At 41.2% G+C, this 19,285-nt stretch overlaps 2 protein-coding genes across 2 annotated transcripts; both read right to left on the bottom strand.

The window, feature by feature from the left end:
* Positions 1-1,175: 1,175 nt before the first annotated feature.
* LOC116252985 (zeatin O-xylosyltransferase-like) lies at positions 1,176-2,699 on the bottom strand. Its single transcript, XM_031627664.1, has one exon. The coding sequence runs from the start codon at positions 2,629-2,631 to the stop codon at positions 1,246-1,248; it is 1,386 nt and encodes a 461-aa protein (XP_031483524.1). The 5' UTR covers positions 2,632-2,699; the 3' UTR covers positions 1,176-1,245.
* Positions 2,700-5,253: 2,554 nt separating this feature from the next.
* Positions 5,254-7,143, bottom strand: LOC116252371 (zeatin O-xylosyltransferase-like). Its single transcript, XM_031626576.1, has one exon. The coding sequence runs from the start codon at positions 7,087-7,089 to the stop codon at positions 5,701-5,703; it is 1,389 nt and encodes a 462-aa protein (XP_031482436.1). The 5' UTR covers positions 7,090-7,143; the 3' UTR covers positions 5,254-5,700.
* Between the last annotated feature and the right edge of the window lie 12,142 nt (positions 7,144-19,285).

The following is a 19,285-nucleotide window of genomic DNA, read 5'->3' as shown; positions in this document are numbered from 1 at the left end:
TGTTAAAAACATTCTTTGTTATTGCAAATAAGTTTTTGATCTCATTTTGATGGTTGAAAAGTAGGTTCTGTGTCTAATACATGCTCTACTAAGTTAAGAACCACTCATAATTCTATATATGATTTGAACACTATGTATGTTTGAGCGAAGCTAAGATCCGAAATGGTTAGAATTATTCGACTGACACAAAAAAGGAGGTCGGTTGCGTCTAGAACCAAATTTCTTGTCATTCACACGTGAAAGACATCGATTGAAGCAGCACTTAATTAATTTATATACTTTTTTTCTTTTTCTCTAGTGTGAAACTGCTGATTGTTTTAAATCCCCACAGTTGGGGAAAATGGTTCTGGGCCAGACTGGTTGGACTTTTAGCTTGAGTTCCATAAACATAAATTTTCCTTTGCGCCAGGGAAAGTAGGTTCACCGGCCTTCACCACCCCTTGTGGCTAAGAACTAGATCGATGAACCTGCTTATATGTATAGGCTTGTATACATTTATGTATGGGACCCAATGCAAGTGGGTCAGAAGTACAATTGATATACCTTAAAAGGTTGTGCATAGACGTGACACCCTCTCCTCAATCGAGATGAAAAATATCAAAACTAATTAAAAATCACACCCAAATATTTTGAGATAATAAAAAAAAACCTAAATTTTGCACCCTTCATCGAAAGCAACTCTTGGAAAACTAAACTAAACCGACTCTCGAGATCTAAAAATGCTTACACCCATTGAAATCATCCTGACGACACATAAACAAGATCTCACTCAAATCGATCAGTTATGCTATGCCCATTGAGACAATTAGCATGCTTTATTAATCTCTAAAGTAGTCAAATGGTTTTTTTCTTCCCAAACTTAATGTTAGAAAGTTATCCAAACGAAACCTTACTGTAAACCGTTTACTATATTTTTCATGTAAACTTGTAGTGGGTCAAATGATAAAAATATTTTACCTATTGAACACTTGAGTTTCAAAGAAGTAAAGATATAATATATCTGGTTTTTAGTTAGCCAAAGGATTTAAGTGCGGTTTTAACAATATTGAAAAGTTGGGTGCCCTTTTCAATTACAAAAAAATAAGGGCATGCATGGTTGATGCTAATAAATTTTAGAACACCAAGCTCTCAAAGAGATTTGAAGTGTTCACATAATATGATTGATCCAGCGGGGAGGCGATAATCTTGTTAATTATTTCAAGTCGATAAATTTGCATCATCATATGGGGACATGATCACAAAACCCTATGGTCTAGTTATCAAATCCACGAACGAGTCTAAGGCTGTGCGGGACGAGCCGCCTCGAGCCCAGGCGTGCCGTGCTGCTTCCCGCAGCTCTGCGGACCTCTTCCGTACATCCAAACTCTCATTCGTGGGCACCATAAGCTGCCTGACCGATCTCTCGATCTTCTCCGCCGGCAGCACCTCCTCGGCTGCGCCCCACTCCGAGACCACCACCCCCACCTTCAACACCTCAGTCATCAGCTGCGCGTTCGCCGGCTGGTCCGAGTGCAGCGGCCAAGTTGCCAGAGGCACACCCAGGCTCAGGCTCTCCATGCAAGAGTTCCACCCACAGTGGCTAAGGAACCCACCCACCGCACCATGGCTCAGTATCTCAAGTTGAGGAACCCAGCCTCTCACCACGAGGCCCGTCCCGGAGACTCGCTGCTCGAACCCCTCCGGCAGGCGGATCTCCGGATCGGTTCCCTTCTTAAAAATGTCCCCCCGGTCCGGGGCTCGAAGCACCCACAAGAACCTCTGACCGCTGCGCTCAAGGCCGGCGGCTAGCTCGGAGATCTGAGCGGAGGACAGGGACGAGTTCGATCCGAACGAGACGTAAAGAACGGATCCGTCGGGTTGCTTGTCCAGCCAGTGGAACAGCTTCGATTTCGGGTCCGAACGCTTTTCCAATTGGAGCGGCATAATGGGTCCAATGCCCCATACCCTTCGGTCCTTGTACTGCGGCAGAGTCGAGAGCTTCTCCGTGAACTCTCCTTCGATCCCATGGAAGGTGTTGAAGATTTCTCCTTTCGTCAGTCGGACGCCGTGGTGGCGGCGGTGGACGAACTCGAGGAACTCTTTGGTGAAGCAGCCCTTGGGCGAGACCAGATGCAGACCCTGTCTGACCGGTTTCGGATCCCTCTGCTGGTTCAGTTGGAAGGAAAGCGAGGAGAAGGCGCTGATGCACCTGAAGGCGAAGGCCTCAACGTTGGGGTACTTGGTCCCGAGTTCCGCGGCGAAGGACATAAGCGGGTCGTGCACGACGACGACGCGCCGGGACGACGCCGAGAGCGGGGCCAGCAGCTGGTCCAGCGGGTCTCGGAGGCGGTCCGAGGCGTCGAAGATTGGCTGGAGGTGGGCGGGGAACTTGATGGCCGACTCGGGGTCCGGGTCTGGTACGGGGCACGGGGGGAGGGGGAGGTCGTGGAAGGAGATGGAAGGGAAGGAAGTCAGGTTCCAGCCCTGCAGCCGGAGCTTGGCTTGCCGGTTATGGGCGGAGGAGCCGAGGAAGACGACGGGAAGGCGGCGGAGGGCGAGGAGACGGGAAAAATGGAGGAGAGGGGTCAGGTGGCCCTGTGCAGGGAAAGGGAGCATCAGCACCACCACCGGCGCATCACTGACGCGGCACATCGTTTATGAATTAGCTAATTGACTAGAGGGAGGGAGGCTGGTGCCTGGTATGGCGTCCATGGCTGCTGGTTCCTGGCGTTTATATAAGCCAAGAAAGTTGGGGCCGTGTGGCACGAGCACGACAAAACAGGACCCACGCCACAATATGGGTCTGTAAAGACAGACTATCCAATCGGCATGTGGGAGTATCACCCACCCACTTTTCCTTAACTTGAGGTCTAATAAGTCACGTGTATGACGTGCGATCTGATCGCGCGGAAGCACGAAGAAAGAGGCAAGATACACATCTAACGTAAGAAGAATGGTTAGAGCAATCCAAATTTTGGGTTCCTTTCAATTTCCGGCGTTCACGGCGCCGGTCGAGATGATCGGAACATCTTTCACGGCGTTGCTTGTGATGTGAACAGAACCGGAAATTGGGAACTGAAGCTGCCGTCTGGCTTGAGACGTATTGGGTAGTTGAGGTTTTGGTGGTTCCAATGCACAACCAAACGATTTTCCGTGTCTCCGACAGATAGGGGGAAAAGTTCTTTCAAAGATTGCTCATCTGTTCCTTTCCGTTTTAACTTTCCTGCAGGAAAGTGCTGGTCCACAAATGGTTGAGCGCACCGACATGTCCATTATAAATTTTTGGCACTACATTGGAAGCGTTCTCACTAACTCATTCTGTCTCTGCGACCAGATGCTGTGTACCGGAGAAAGATGATTGCTGGAGGCGAGTAAATAATTGGCGGAGCCTCTATCCTTCTCAGCTTTCTTCTTTTTTGTAACCAACGATATCTTAAAGTATACAGATAAACATATATTGTATGATGGAAAAAAGTACAATATAGAGATAAGTGTAGCGTACTTTAGGAGAAAAGAGGGATGGCGTTGATAAGGACTGGATGAACGAATATAATAATAGGAATCAGAATTGGCACAGTCTATATGTTCTTGAGTGAAAGATCAGTCAGTGGATGATATTCTGAACAAGAGGCAGTCGACATGGTCGACAAACTTTGTCGAGGCCACTGGAACTCGTCGTCTCAGAGTTTGCTACGTCTCCCTCTTCCTTTTTGAGTGCCCACTGAGGCTTTTCACTCTTTTTGCTCACGTTGGCCGACGTTAAGCAAAATTGCCATATGCGAGAGAGAGAGAGAGCGAATGGCAGTAGCCAATATGACAAGTCACAGATCAGCTTTTTGCAGGGACAATTGGAGAATACTTTAAAAGCTTCGCCGGAAAGTGGGAACGCCAAAATGTGTGACTGAACTCTTGTTTTTGCCTGATCTCCACCTTCTCCACTACTGCTTGTTCTATAGATAATTAGACAGCCTTTTTCGTAAAGTGGTACCACTTTTAAACTCAACCGTCTCCTAGTGGCCACTACCAGGCAGCATGCAACAGGCAGAGGGCACCAGCTTTCTTACCATGGCCAAGTCAGTTGAATTAGAAGCCAAACCCTCAATTATTTTACATGGTGAAGGAAGTTAGAAGAGTGCCATTCATGCCGTTTCGGTTTAGCATTCCTAATCTTCAGTCCATCTTTCAAATCCCCTTTCTTCAGACTTACTGTTCAGCACCTATATTCATTTTCACTGTCACTGTTCTGGTTCTTCCTTTGCTCTATCTCTCTCTCTCTGACTGAGTCCCAAGAATAGCAAAGACAAGAATCTCCCGTTCAAGTTTTATGGCGTCTAGCTGAATCCAAGAAGGGATTTGTTGAATCCATATGCAGCAAATGAAGAGGTTGTAGGTTTTATAGCAACCTGTTTCCATGCTGCTGCATTGCCTTCTCCTTAATTTTTCCTTTCCTCCTTGCTTGCATCATAGTTTTGCCTCTCCGCAGGAGATTCATTCTTTCACATTCATTGATTTCTTTATGGGGAGCGTATGGTAACGAGAAGTATATGAATCTAAGTTTCATAAGAAAATCCTCTCACCGTTTCATGTTTTGAATGAATCTAAGTCGGTGAATCTAAGTTTTAAAAGCAACTGTTTGAGAATTACTAATAAATATTAAGCCTTTAAACTTAAACTTTCAATTGTTGGGCGTGTATTTGTGAAGAGCTCAAAATTTGGGAGCCTTTCTGTAGATGTTTCTTTTTTATTAATCACGGGGCATGCAGGGCGGGCCCTGCCCTCATTGACGATTCTCTGCGGCGACTCTATCCCTTTTTTCCCTTTTCTTTTTCTCGTCAGCTTGTTCAGACTCTGCCCGCCGGCCGGGCCCTTGTCACTCTCAATTTGATTGCCTTTGCCTCGGGCTTCCCCGACCAGTCAGGCCACGGGAAAGATCCCTGGTTGGGGCGAGTCAGAACGTTGAACAATTTGTCTGCAAATTCCAGTTTTTCTTCAAAATTGATTTTCCAAATTCATGCAACTGAGATGCCGGTTAATTATTGCTTCCATTCACGGGTCTACCGTTCAAATTTAACTTCAAAACTTCCCAGATTCATATATCGATTTGTTGTTTTTACAATCGTTAGCAACTTAATCGCCAAGGTCATGTGCTTAATCAATAGAATGAGTTTCGTATCATCCGAACAGTTATTTTTGCACGCAATCCTTTCTCTTAGCTTAATTAATTGTTCATTTTTTTGCTAAACGCATCCTTGCCATCCACCAACAACAGCGACGAATCAAATAAAAAAGAATCAATATTTTATGTGTGTGCGTTGTCAACATTTAGTCCACTTAGTATCTATAAAGTGTTGCCACCTCTTGAGCATCAACTTTCTACTCAGTGGCAGTTGGTATGATCCGATTGGAACACCTTTACACGCACCAAGCTATGTTATTCCAAAAGAAATGGTACAAATTGTCCACAATTCTAGACAGAGAAAGTAAAATTGAACTAAAAAAATGAAAACTTACATAGCTGTCCGTGACTCTGCCCCGTTCAAATCTAGAACATCTCTGGAGAACACGTCTCTCGATATCTCACTCAAAATATCCCCTTTTCGACATCATGAGAAACTTTATCTTCATGCAACATGGCCTTAGCGACTAGTCGTGATGAATTGAAATGAACATGATCCCTGGATAAAAGATGGATCTTCCCCAACGTGTATCGATGAAGGCGAACTATGCTCTGGTTACCAAGCGTATGAAGGAGTCTAAGGCAGCAGTAGATGATCCAGAGGGAGCCCACGCACCCCGAGCCGCATCTCGCACCTTTGCCGATCTCTCTCGGATCGCTTCGGCCTCCGGCGTGTCCGCCATCAGCCGCCTTACCGCCTTCTCTATCTTCCCGGCCGTTACCACCTCCTCAGCTCCTCCTCCCCACGCCCTCACCACCACGCCGACCTTCAGCACCTCCGTCACCAGCTGCGCATTAGCCGGCTGGTCCGAGTGCAGCGGCCAAGTCGCCAGCGGCACGCCCAGGCTCAAGCTCTCCATGCAGGAGTTCCACCCGCAGTGGCTGAGGAACCCACCCACGGCGCCGTGGCTCAAGATCTCCAGCTGCGGAGCCCACCCTCTCACCACGAGACCCGATCCGCGGACCCGCTGCTCAAACCCCTCGGGCAAGTGGATCTCGGGTCTGGTTCCCTTCTTGAAAATATTACCTCGATCCGCTGCTCGGAGGACCCAGAGGAACCTCTTGCCAGTCTGCTCCAGCCCGGCGGCGAGCTCCGAGACCTGAGCCGACGACAGCGACGAGTTCGACCCGAACGAGACGTAAAGAACGGACCGGTCCGGTTGCATGTCCAGCCAATTGAACAGACCCGGTTTCGGATCCGAACGCTTTGTCAATTGGATCGGGAAGATGGGTCCTATGCCCCATATCTTTCGATTTTCGTACCGTGGCATCTCCGTCAGCTTCTCCATGAACTCGCCCTCCATCTCATCGAACGTGTTGAAGATTTCGCCGGCGGTCAGTGGGACGGCATGGTGGCGGCGGTGGACGAACTCCAGGAACTCTTTGGTGAAGCAGCCCTCTGGCGACACCAGATGCAGACCCTCTCTGGCCGGCTTTGGATCCCTCCGCTGGTTGAGTTGGAAAGAAAGGGAGGAGAAGGCGCTGACGCACCTAAAGGCGAAGGCCTCAACGTTGGCGTACCTGGACCCGAGTTCCGCGGCGTAGGACATGAGCGGGTCGTGCACGATGACGACGCGCCTGGACGACGCCGCCAGCGAGCCCAGCAGTTGGTCCAGCGGGTCTCGGAGCATGTCCGAGACGTCGAAGATCGGCTGGAGGTGGGCGGGGAACTTGATGACCGACTCGGGGTCCGGTTCTGGTACCGGAAAGGGAGGGAGGGGGAGGTCGTGGAAGGAGATGGAGGGGAAGGAAGCCAAGTTCCAGCCCTGCAGCCGGAGCTTGGCCTGCCGGTTATGGGCGGATGAGCTGATGAAGACGACGGGAAGGCGGCGGAGGGCGAGGAGGCGGGAGAAATGGAGGAGAGGGGTCAGGTGGCCCTGCGCAGGGAAGGGGAGCATCAGCACCACCACCGCCGGATCTCGCACACGGCACATGTTGTCGTGTGGTGTGCAACTTAGAGACGCTGCTTTTTGTTGGTCTGCTGTTGGTCCGTCCTTATATAGACCAAGTAGTAGACACGTGGACCCGCGTAATCGGCCAACAATTTCTATTTTCCATTTAAGTGACCACTACTTAGACATAATACCATGAAGCGCAGATATCTTTACATTTATGCTGTCAACTTTCCAACTTGTGGTTCCAGATTGGGATTTGGGAAGCCGTGTATCGGAAAAAAGAAAAAAAGAAAAGGGATTGTGATTTGTGCGCCCCAGTGAGATCGGGGAAAAATTTTGGGACGCCGAAACGAATTTCTCAAAAATTACCGGAGAATATTGACTTCATCACCTGATTTTGGGGACTAGTGTTTCCCTCACATGCTTGAAGTTGATTTGTACGGGACAGATGACATGAGGACCAAACGACTGACTGCGTGAGACGTATTCACATTCGGTTCGATTATCTTTTACATACTATTTTATCATTTCATCTTTTTGTTTTCTTTTAGCATGGCAGTTCCTTCTTGCTTGTAAGATTTAAAATTATATAAATATCAGGTCGTAAGATCTCCACCAACTTTAACTTGCACATAAAAAATTCACCGAATTCAAGGCATGTATTTAAGCTGTATCCCTCAAGACAGGTGGCCGTATTATTTATTTTCAGAGATAAGAACATGTGGCCGACGCTCTAGCTCACTTTCTCATGTCAATCTAAAGGATGGTTTCACGCCATGTGAAGAGATGGGAGACGGGAGAGAAGAAATTCATACATCTCGTGGATAAGTGACTGCCGTCCCGTCATAAAAGCCTGCAATTTCTCCGGATGACGTTCCTGTCCTGATCGTGGAAAGAAGCTTATCTTGCATTGCAGCAGCAATCATCCAATAGTAAGTAGTTTACGACATGTACAAAATAGCGTTTAAAAAAATAGTGTTTAATCCCAACAAAATAGTGTTTTTTTTTTTTTTTTTTTTTCTGTCAACTTGAAGGGAGCATATGGAGAAGTGTGCAGAAATTCACATGGCATTAATGGAGGCGTAGAGAGGCATCCAACCCCCGAAAGTTATAAAGAATTATAAACCATGATCGGCCGCCGCATGAAGCATTGAACTTGATCAAGCGACGGGATGCTGAACATGGTGGGGGGATGCATCTTATATTGCAGTTGTCATCCAAATTCAGCAAGGCCCTATGATTAAGAAATAACAAAATGAACTTAGAGTCACAATTTCGTATTTTTTTAACCTTTTTTTTTCCTTGAGAATTAATTTTAAAGTTAGTCATAGTTTGGTCTCTCTCCCTTTTTTTTTCTTTTCCAAAGAAGCCCAAAGGGGTTGGCCAAGTGGGAGCATGGAGGATATTTTTGATTCTCATGATCAAATTTGCATATTTTTGCATGTGAAAATTAATCAAAGTTAGGTCTACTTTTTTGGACTGTTTGGCAATAGAAACATTTTATAAGTGTCTCATGAATATGCTTTATAGATGGAGTTGATTCATGAAACACTAGAACTACCATTTCATAAGTCAGCTCAATTTATGAAGCATGTGAGTACCCTTATTATCCAACAGTTCTTTTGGGGGCGTTTAACAACAACAATGCATTGTTATTGTTTCATGAAACTCGCTCGTCCCAGTAGATTCATAAAACACTGTACCAAATCAATTTCTTTTCTTTTAGGCAGTAACAATAATATGTTATGTCACAATTGTCAAACAATATCACTAGGTCATTCACCTTAGGAACTTTACAGCGAATTATTTTAAGAAGATTGGTGTGTTTCTAAAGTAAATTTTAATCTCTATTATTATTATTATTATTATTATTATTATTATTATTATTATTATTATTATTATTATTATTACAGTTGAGCATGATTAGATGTGACGCCAAGTGACGCAGATTAAGGGTGAGGAAGTAGGACAACCAGAAAACCGTGAAGAATAACTTCGACTATGAGATTGGACCTTATCTTGTTGAAGTAGGGAGCCACATGATGACTGGTCTTTTAAAATTTCTTTATTTTTAATAGCCATTTTTTTTTTTTTTGCTCTGCCACTAATACAAAGAAATGATACAAAATGCAGACCCACTCAACATGGATGATCTGGTTCTCAAACCTTTGGTGGATGCCTACTTGGCCATGACTACTTGTCTAGATTTTAATAGCCACCCTTCTGCTCTTGTTTCGCTGGAAAAGTAGCAAGCTTTATTCTTCCCATTCGTGCCTTCCCCACGTTGATGCGAAGAACGGGATTGTTTTGGTATTCTGCTTCAGCATCTCTCTCTCTCTCTCTGTGTGTGTTCCAGTGCTTAGATTACTGTCTCCAAAACACACAGGAATATTGGGTGGCATGTTGATGTTATGAGGGCAGTGGTCGAGTGTTGTAATTGCCCTCCTCTCTCCCTCTCTTGTGTTTGGTGTTGGGCACAAAGTTGTTAAGTGTTCTCATAACAACACACTAAACTTCATTAATAATAAGTATGAAAGCCTCTGCCTCCCTGCCCGGCATGCACACACGCAAAGAGAAAGAGAAAGGAGGAGAAGGAGAACAACCAACAATCCATCTTAAAGCCAGTGTTTAACACCCCTTGGTTGAAGTCTTAATGCTATCAAAAAAGAATAGCACCCACTGATATCGAATAAGAGACATGCGAGACATGCCAATGTACACTTCTTGCCCAGCGTTTAATTCCTCATAGGGCTGACCTAAAATCATGTTCATTGTAGACAGAGGAGGAGGCCCGCATGTAGGGGCGAAGGGAAGGGGGCCCGGGCCGTGGCCCCATCCCAACTAATTGAAAAAAAAATACATTAAAAAAATTGAAAATTTGTAGTTGCGTAATGTATTTTTTAGATTCTTATTTAGTTTGGCCCTACCCGAATAAGTTTGTTCGACTCTTTGGCCCACTCCTAAAAAAATCCTCATTGTGCCCCTCCCTGCATGGGCCCTCGCCCCACCTCAAAAAAATAAATTATAAAAATTTACATGTAAATTTTAAAAAGTTTCACTTGTTCTATATAAAATTTTGAAAAATAATATTTCGACCTTAATCAAAATTTAAAAACTTTAATTTGGCCCTCCTCATGAAAAATTACTGCTACGCCCTTAGTTGTAGACTGGCCAAACATTTCCCTTTGATCATGTAGGAAATCAGACTTTTTTGTGTGTCAACAACAAAGGTTAGGCAAATTAACATACTCGTAATAGTTTACTCCACAAAGGTAGTGCTGTTTTCCAATACTACAGCCTCCACGTGTAATTTGTACCACCGTTTCATTATATATATATATATATATATATATATATATATATATATATATAAAAGTGATTAGCAAAAACCAGACCAACCAATAGGTTAGGAACAAAAAAGCATATTCTTTTGAAAGTGTTTTCTTGCAATCCAACCTTACAAATATGATCTTATAAGTTGATGCAAAATATATGTCAAGTTGATCAATTTTTTGGTGTGAGTTTTTATAAAATGAATGGCTCTCATAGCTTCAACATTTTGACAATAGAAAAATCAACATTTTTCATAAAAACAACATGTTTTAAATCAAAATAGTTTATATAAATATATTAGGACGTTTATCTTTTATTTAAAATATTTTTTTAACAAAAAGATAAAGGTTCTGGTATTTATCCCAAACCTAAGTGTCTGGTCTTTACAAATTTATATATATACATATATATATATATATATAATTTCACGTCAAGGCTGAAGTATTCCAAAACAGCACTACGAGTATTCCAAAACAGCACTGCCTTTCTGGAGTAAACTATTAGGAGTACGTTAATTTGCCTAACGTGGAATAAGTTGTCGAGACACACAAAAAAAGTCTGATTTGCTACGCGACGAAAGCCTTTTGGAAGTATCTGCTTGGTTATTAAACATTGGAAAAGTTTTCATGGAAATTAATTTCTCTACACATCTTATGGTTTTAATCAATTTTGTTCCCACAAATTAAACTCATGGCACTCAAAGAAAGAAGTTCGCTCTTTATTCTTATTCTGGCCATCATTAATACCTGCTAAATAGGAGCAGAGCCAAGGTAAGGTCGTCATGGACGTTAGCCCCACCTCAAAAAAAAAATTCAAAAATTTATATGTAAATTTTAAAATATCTCTTTTATATAAAAATTTTGAAAAAATTGATATTTCAGCTTTAGTCAAAATTTAGAAACTTTAGTCAAAATTTAGAAACTTTAATTTGACTTCCTCCATGAAAAATATCTGGCTCTACCCCTTGCTGCTAAATGATGTTTGAAAGTGTCCGCTTTTGCCCTCACTGCTTGCTTGTGACTCAAATTGATTCTGAATCTTCCAACCTCGAATATATAATCTCTCCATTGTCAAAATCAAGTTTGAGAAGAAAATAGTGATGAACAATGTGGTTCTAAATGGGCCACGGGTCTCATAAAAACCTTAGTTGTTTTATTGATACCAAATTTGGTTCTCATCAGTAAGCCTGAGCATCGAGCCGGCCCAACCCGATAAGGAGCTGGGCTCGAGCCAACCCAACACCCAAGCTTGGGCCGGCCCGACACCTGACACCTAGGCTCGGGCCAGCCCGACCAATAAAACCTAAGCCCGAGCCCGACCTGAACTTGAGTTGAGCTGAGCACCGGGTGCCCAGCCCGGTGCTCAGGCTTACCCAGACAAACACGCTTAGGTGTATCGGATCGACAGCATTATTTACGACATTACAATCGGATCTGGTATTGTCTAAACTATTGTTTAAATATAATTTGAGTAGTGAAATCGGTAGTCCGGTCCGAATCGGATCTACGTACATAAACTCATATGCATGATAAGGACGGGCTCATGGGAACTTGGGGAGCTTTGACTTCTTGTCCATCACTGTCTCGAGCAGTGAGAACATGAGAGGATGGGCGGGTGGGGACTCTCCTGTCCCCATGACAAATGATACCTGGACAGTTAGGCCGTGGGTCCATTAGTAAGGCACCAAGCCAACGCAAGTTTGAAGATGGGAGCCAGAAATCGGCGACAGACGGAGAAAATAAAGCAAAAGAAGCGAATGTGCTTCACGTGAAACCCACTTCTAATGGAGGATCGCTCAGGAGCGGGTTTGAATATTGGTCTCCCCATGCAAAATTTTTCCTAGAAGCAATTGTGTCGCATGGGAAATGTGGATGAAATCTTTCTTCCCCCTTAGGGTAGTTAGTGTGAAGACTGGATTCATGGTGGTTTGAAATTTCTTTCTTAGAAAAAGGCCTCTGCCGTATGGAAAGATTGAGAACAAAGTGCGTTTCTCTGGAGTGGTGTTGCTGTTGATAAGAAAAATGCATTTCTTTGATTAATGTCGGCATCGAAAAACGTGTAAATTTGTTTCAAGTTCAAACAAAAAGTCATCCAAATTTACACAAGACATGGACGTCACAAAGCTCCTGCGATGGTTCCTATGTGAATTGGCTTAGTCCATTTTCTTGATGTATGTGCTTTGAGGAGTGTATCAGACTGTCAAAGTTTGTAGTTTTATTTTTATAAGTACGGTATACTACAAGCACTAGCACATGCTATTCTCAAATTGAAGGGAATAACTATAAATTCATTAAACAACACTGAACCTCGAGGCAAGGCAAGGAGGAGAGACTTTGGCCTTTTTTGAGGTATTTCTTCAACCCCAACAACAATTTTCTGAAAGAGCTCAACAATTCATGAATAGGGTGGGCGTGGCTTGGCGTGCATGTACTCCCTGCGTTTCCCAAGCCTTAAGTTGACCGTCTGAATATTGAGATAGTAGACTGCCGGATGAGGGACATCAGAACGGCCAAAACTGTCGACCGGAGCGCCGTCGGCGCTTTAATTTGGTGCAAAACTTTCACATGAAGAAACAGAAGACAGAACATTAAATGGAGAAAGGAACAGGAGGACGGTCCAAAGCAGCCGGCGTTTATGCCGCACAAAACAACAAAGCTTGGCAAATGTTATGCTGGTCCCCGGATTGTTCCTTGCGTTCTTGCCGACCTCGTCGATGAGCACGAAGCAACTGTTGCTTACCATGAGCTAAATAATCAACTTCCACTTCTCCTGTATTTAGGTGAAAATAACAGTAATAACAATAAAAAATCATTCGTGTTCTCCATATTGGGGAGGCTGCTGAGCCGCATAGATCAGACAGACGGTGTCGACTACTAATTGAACCAACTTTGAAGACAACTCAGATTACTTTTTTGAATTCCATACAACTCAACTCTCTCTCTCTCTCTCTCTCTCTCTCATGTCCATGATTGTTCTTGTTTCCAACTTTTTTTATGTGGGGAATGACGATATGGATGAGATGAGGGTGCTTTTTTTTTTTTTGTTCTTATCTCCTCCCAATAAAGAAATCATTTTTTATATGGTTAGTGCTAATGATCAATCTCACAAGTTAAGTAGGTAACTGTCATTATAAAGGAAATTCAATCGTTGGGCAATAGTTTCAATATTTAAGGCGAAAACCGCACGTGGGCCTGACATGACCAAGGTCATCTTTGATTCTTTGTGGATCTCAGCAGGATAAACTTAGACAAAGGCAAATCCCCAAAATCACGGGAAGGATATTATCATAATGGAAAAATCTGTATCGATCTACTATGCATGATTGATTGTAATTATTCTTCCAAAAGGATTCAGAACATCCAAATGTAACAAAGGCATTCATAAATAACATATATTCTGCGGCTCCTCGCTCATTGCTTGAATATGATGATTGAGAAAATGAGGGAAACTGTTCATGGATGTAAATTAGTCATTGATCGATGGGTTCAGGTTATTATGTTTATTGCTTGATTGGTTGTGGGGAGACTAAGATTTTAATATGGTATTAGAGATAAATGCACCGCTTCTCTATTGCAATGGCATTTGATGACTGTTCCAATTGTAGCAGCAGCCCTTCTTTATGCTAAGATAAAGTTCCACTTCCACCTCTCCCACTTTACCATAAATGCTCGCCGATTCTCGTTTAGTATAATTCTTTACCATCAAATAGAGTGCTAATAGTTATGCGCTTTGGTCTGCCTAACTGATATCCTTTCTAGTTTGATATGATTTGGAGGGATACATTGGTGGAAGGAAATCCATACTTCTTCAGTTCATTACTCAGGAAAATAGAATAGTTTTCAATCCTGAATATTTTACCTAGAGACGGTAGGACCAGCTCCTTCTAAGCTAGAGGTTCAAGAGCCCGAATTCTTGAACTCAAAGGAAAACTGAAGAATCTTGAAAAGGGTACTAGGGGTGTCCATTTCTACTCAGGCTGGATTCATTTCTTTATCTGAGCTCCAGTACAACATTCTCTTCTGCAAGAAGCTCACCTTAAGAAGAATGATGATCCAAGACTGAGGGGACTCGTAAGGCAAATTTCAAGGGAAGAAACTTTGATATTTTAGGGCAGTCAAATTAAAATTAATACAAAATTGGCATGGGAGAGATGGATGCGTCCATGATCAAAAATTTATTTTCTAAACTCAGACAATCGATCACTTCCTCGTGCATATATATATATATATATATATATATATATATATATATATGTTGCTCCACCTTCCCTCCTTCTCAATCATTCTTGCATGGTATGTTAGCTATACACGTCTTTTTTTTGTGTTCCTATAAATGACAGGAATATAACACAAGAGCAACACAACAACTAATCCACCATTTGTTTCTTCAAGTGGTCACAAGACATGACACAGCAAAGATTAAGCACACGAGAAGAAATTTTGGAGCACACTTGAAAGCCTTCCTCACTCATGTTTGGCCAACCCAAAGGGCCATATATATACATGTAAAAAAATTGAAAAATAAATGACATGACTCTTGGTGATTCTACTATGACCATAATTGACATATTAAAAACAAAATCTGAAAATTAAATTAGACAAGGTGAATGTGCACTTGTCAAGTTTAACCCTTCACCTTCTTCATAAACAACTCCTCACTTTTTTATTTTGCGTTAACTTTCATCACTTCCCCTTAATGCAAAGTTTGAAACACCAAGGTGAGACCGAAACTTCACAAATTTTGGGTATGAAAGTGCCTTAGTAAACTCATCTGCAACTTGCTCATTGGTTGATCAATATTTCAACATGATTTGACCTTTACCAACGATCTCACGAATGAAATGATGACGGAGTTCAATATGTTGTTGCTATAGTTGTCTTGTTGTCACAATGGATTGGTATTCCTTCAGTTTGACTTTGACCAAGATCTTCCAAAACTGGACGCATTCAAATTGTCTGACAAGTAGCAGTAGATGCAGCAATATACTCCGCTTCAGAAGATGATAATGTCGTCGTACTTTGCTTCTTTGAACACCATGATATAGCACATGATCCAAGTGTAAAATCATAGCCGCTTGTGCTCTTTCGATCATCTACAGCTCCTACCCAGTCACTATCAGTGTAACCAAGTAAGTTAAAACAAACATCTGATTTATACCAAATTCCATATTCAGTAGTTTCACGGATGTAACGTAGAACACGTTTTGCTGCCCACAGATGGTGTAATGATGGATTGTACATGAACCTGGATACAAAGCTCACAGCAAATAAAATATCTGATCGTATATAAGTCAAATATAACAAGGCACCAACTAGACCTCTAAACATTGTTTTATTGGCTTTAGCAGCCCCATCAGACAAAGTCAATTTTTCACCTGCGTTCATTGGAATAGAACACGACTTGCAATCTAACATTTTATACCTCTCAAGTAGATTTAATGCACATTTTTCTTGAGAGATAAAAATGTCATTATTTGTTTGAACAACTTGAAGACCATGAAATAAATGCAATAAACTCAAATCTGACATTTCGAACTCACTTATCATATTGTCCTTGAATTTTTGAATGAGCACATCACTTGATCCCATGTAGATAATGTCATCTACATAAACACATACCACAAGCATATCATTACCTTCATTTTTCAAGTATAATGTGAGTTCACTCTCACAACGTCGAAACCCATTTCTGTGAAAATATGTGTCAAACCTCTCATACCATGCTCTTGGTACTTGCTTGAAACCATAAAGAGCCTTCTTCAACTTATACACTTTCTTCTCTTGTCCACTTATGACAAAGTCATGTGGTTGATATACGTATGCATCTTCTTCTAAAGCACCATTCAAAAAAGCAGACTTGACATCTAATTGAAATACCTTTCATTTTAAATGAGCTGCTAGTGCCAATACTAGTCTAATAGTCTCAAAACGAGCAACAGGAGAAAATGTTTCAAAATAATCAATGTCATATTTTTTTACATACCCTCTGACGACTAGTCTAACATTGTATTTTTGCACATCTTCATTGACATTGTACTTCAATTTGTAAACTCATTTCACACTTATAGGTTATTTTCCTTGTGGCAAATCTACCAACTGCCATGTGTCATTTCTGTTAATTGTATTGATCTCTTCTTGCATTGCTTTTTCTCATTCTTCTTTACCACATGCTTCCTCATAACATGATGGTTACACTATCATAAAAGCAAATGAACAAGAAGCATATATGTCACGGAGAGATCATACCTTTCTTGGAGGAGAAGATCCATCTGTAATTATTTCGGCATCTTCTTCATGATCTGAATTGGTCTCTTTTAAATGAATAGCACTTGACGATGATGCATGTGAGTGAAAAGTTGACTCAACAAATGGAATATGTTGATCTTCTCTTGTTGTCCACTCCCATGATCCATTCTCATCAAAAATGATATCATGCCGAATGATTAAAGACTTTGTTACCGGATTGTATAGTCTATAACATTTTGAGTTATTACTATAACCCACAAAAATATATTTCTCACTCTTTTTATCTATTTTGTCTCTACTACTAGAATCGCACAAGGAGTAGGCAATGCATCAAAAAACTTTTAAATTGCTTACATCAGGTTTTTTTCTCTCACCATGCTTCATATGGAGTCATATTGCACACTGCTTTAGTTGCTGATATGTTGAGAAGATACATAATTGTAGCTACTGCTTCGGCCCAAAACACATTTGGAAGATGCTTCTCATTCAACATACTACGAGCCATTTCTACCACTGTACGGTTTTTTCTTTCAGCAACTCCAGTTTGCTGGGGAGTTTTTCTTACCATTAACTGTCTACCTATGCCATGTAATTTATAAAAATTGTCAAAATCATTTGACAAAAATTCTCCCCCTCTATCAGTACAAAATATTTTTATAGGTCGTCCACATTCTTTTTCTGCAAACACTTTAAATTCCTTGATTTTTTTAAAGGCTTCAGATTTTTCAACAAGAAAAAACACCCAACTCATGCGAGAAAAATCATCAATGAATAGTAGAAAATATCTACTATTATTTAGAGATGGAGTTCTTGTTGGTCCACAAATGTCAGCGTGCACTAATTGTAAAGGAGCTTTCGCTCTACATGCTTTCCAACTGGAAATGAAAGACGATGTTATTTTCTATACACATATGTTTCATAAATATTTTCCTTATTGGTAAGACGAGGTAAACCAACAACAAATTTTTTTTGCCTCAATAACTTCAGTCTATTGTAGTGCAAGTGTCCATATCTTAAGTGTCATAACTTAGACATTTTATTTATGACTGCAACTAAAACATATGCATCAAAGTGTGAAAGCTCGATTGGAAACATTTTGTTTTTTGTCATTTGCACTACTATAGATGGCATGTTAGAACATTTATTTTTTATTTCATATACATTATCATGAAATGAAATCAAATATCCTTTTTGTGCCAACTGTCCTACACTTAGCAAGTTATATGCTAATCTATGTATATAGTAAACATCATGTATCAACCTTTTAGTATCATCTTTAATTGGTATCCCAATTGTGTCTTTACCATCAATTTGCACCTTTTTGTTGTCTCCAAGTTTCACTGATTCATCAATGTCATGAAACAAGTCTCTATTTTCTGTCATATGATAACTGCATCCACTATCTAAAACCCATACATGATCAATATTTTCTTTTGACTCTGTATAAATAAAAAACAAGTTACCATCTTCTGCTTTCTCTTCCACTACATTAGCTTGTTGTTTTGCTTTATCCCAACAACACGCTTCAGTATGACCATTTCTTTTGCAAAAAACACAGTACTTGTTTTTGTGGTCATGTTTTTTATTGTTTGTGTCACCTCATTTTGACTTGTTTCTTTCTGCCTCAAATCTTTCTCGTCCACGTCCATGGTAGTTACCTCTACCTCGTCTGAGACCTGCATTCTTTCGTGCGATTGCTCCATTTCTCTCTTTGCTAAAGTCATCTAACTTGACTTGGGCTTGGAATGCTTGTTCTACACTTTTCTCAATTGACTTGTTCATTCTTTGTTCATAGGCTAAAAGATAACACAATAACTCATTAGTAAAGTATGCAGTCAAATCTTTAGACTCTTCTATAGCTGTAACCACATGATCAAATTTAAGCAATAAATTTCTCATTATTTTTTCTACAATTTTCTGGTTACTGACAACATCTCCAAAGGTTTTCATTTCATTTATAATTATGAAAGCTCTTGAAAAAAATCTTGGACCGATTCATTGTTTTTCATAAACAATATTTCAAACTCTTTATAGAGGGTTTGGAGTTTCACTGTCGTTACCTTCTTATCACCATGATATTCTTGCTTGAGAATAGTCCAAGGTTCATTTGAACTAGCAACACCAGCAATTCAAGGAAAGATAGCCTCACTTACAGCTTCTTGAAGAACAAATAAGGCTTTTGAATATTTCTTTTGTTGCTCTCTTGATTCAACCATATTTTCTCCTTGTTTAGAGCTCTCTGCACTTTCTATACAGTCATTCTCAACTAGATCCCAAAGATCCATTGACAAAAAGAAAGTCTTTATTTTTATGCTCCAAAATCCTTAATTTTCTCCATTAAATAAAGGTATGAGCGATTGAAAAACATTTGAAGTGGTCATGCCATTAGCCATAATGAACAAAAATTTTTCAAAGAAATTTTGTCAAACAAATTGTGTGTAGATTTTACCTTGCATGCTTCTCTTTTGCACTCTTACCAACAATCACGACAACACAATCGACATGATACCACTATTAGCTAAAGGAATGACCTGCCTGCACATCTTCTTTTTGTGCTCCTGTAAATGACACGAATATAACACAAGAGCAACACAACAACTAATCCACCATTTGTTTCTTCAAGTGGTCACAAGACATGACACAAAACAGTAAAGATT

The sequence above is a fragment of the Nymphaea colorata genome, chromosome 4 (genome assembly GCF_008831285.2).
Source record: "Nymphaea colorata isolate Beijing-Zhang1983 chromosome 4, ASM883128v2, whole genome shotgun sequence".
NCBI classification, from domain to species: Eukaryota; Viridiplantae; Streptophyta; class Magnoliopsida; order Nymphaeales; family Nymphaeaceae; genus Nymphaea; species Nymphaea colorata.
This window is presented reverse-complemented; position numbering and strand designations above follow the sequence as displayed.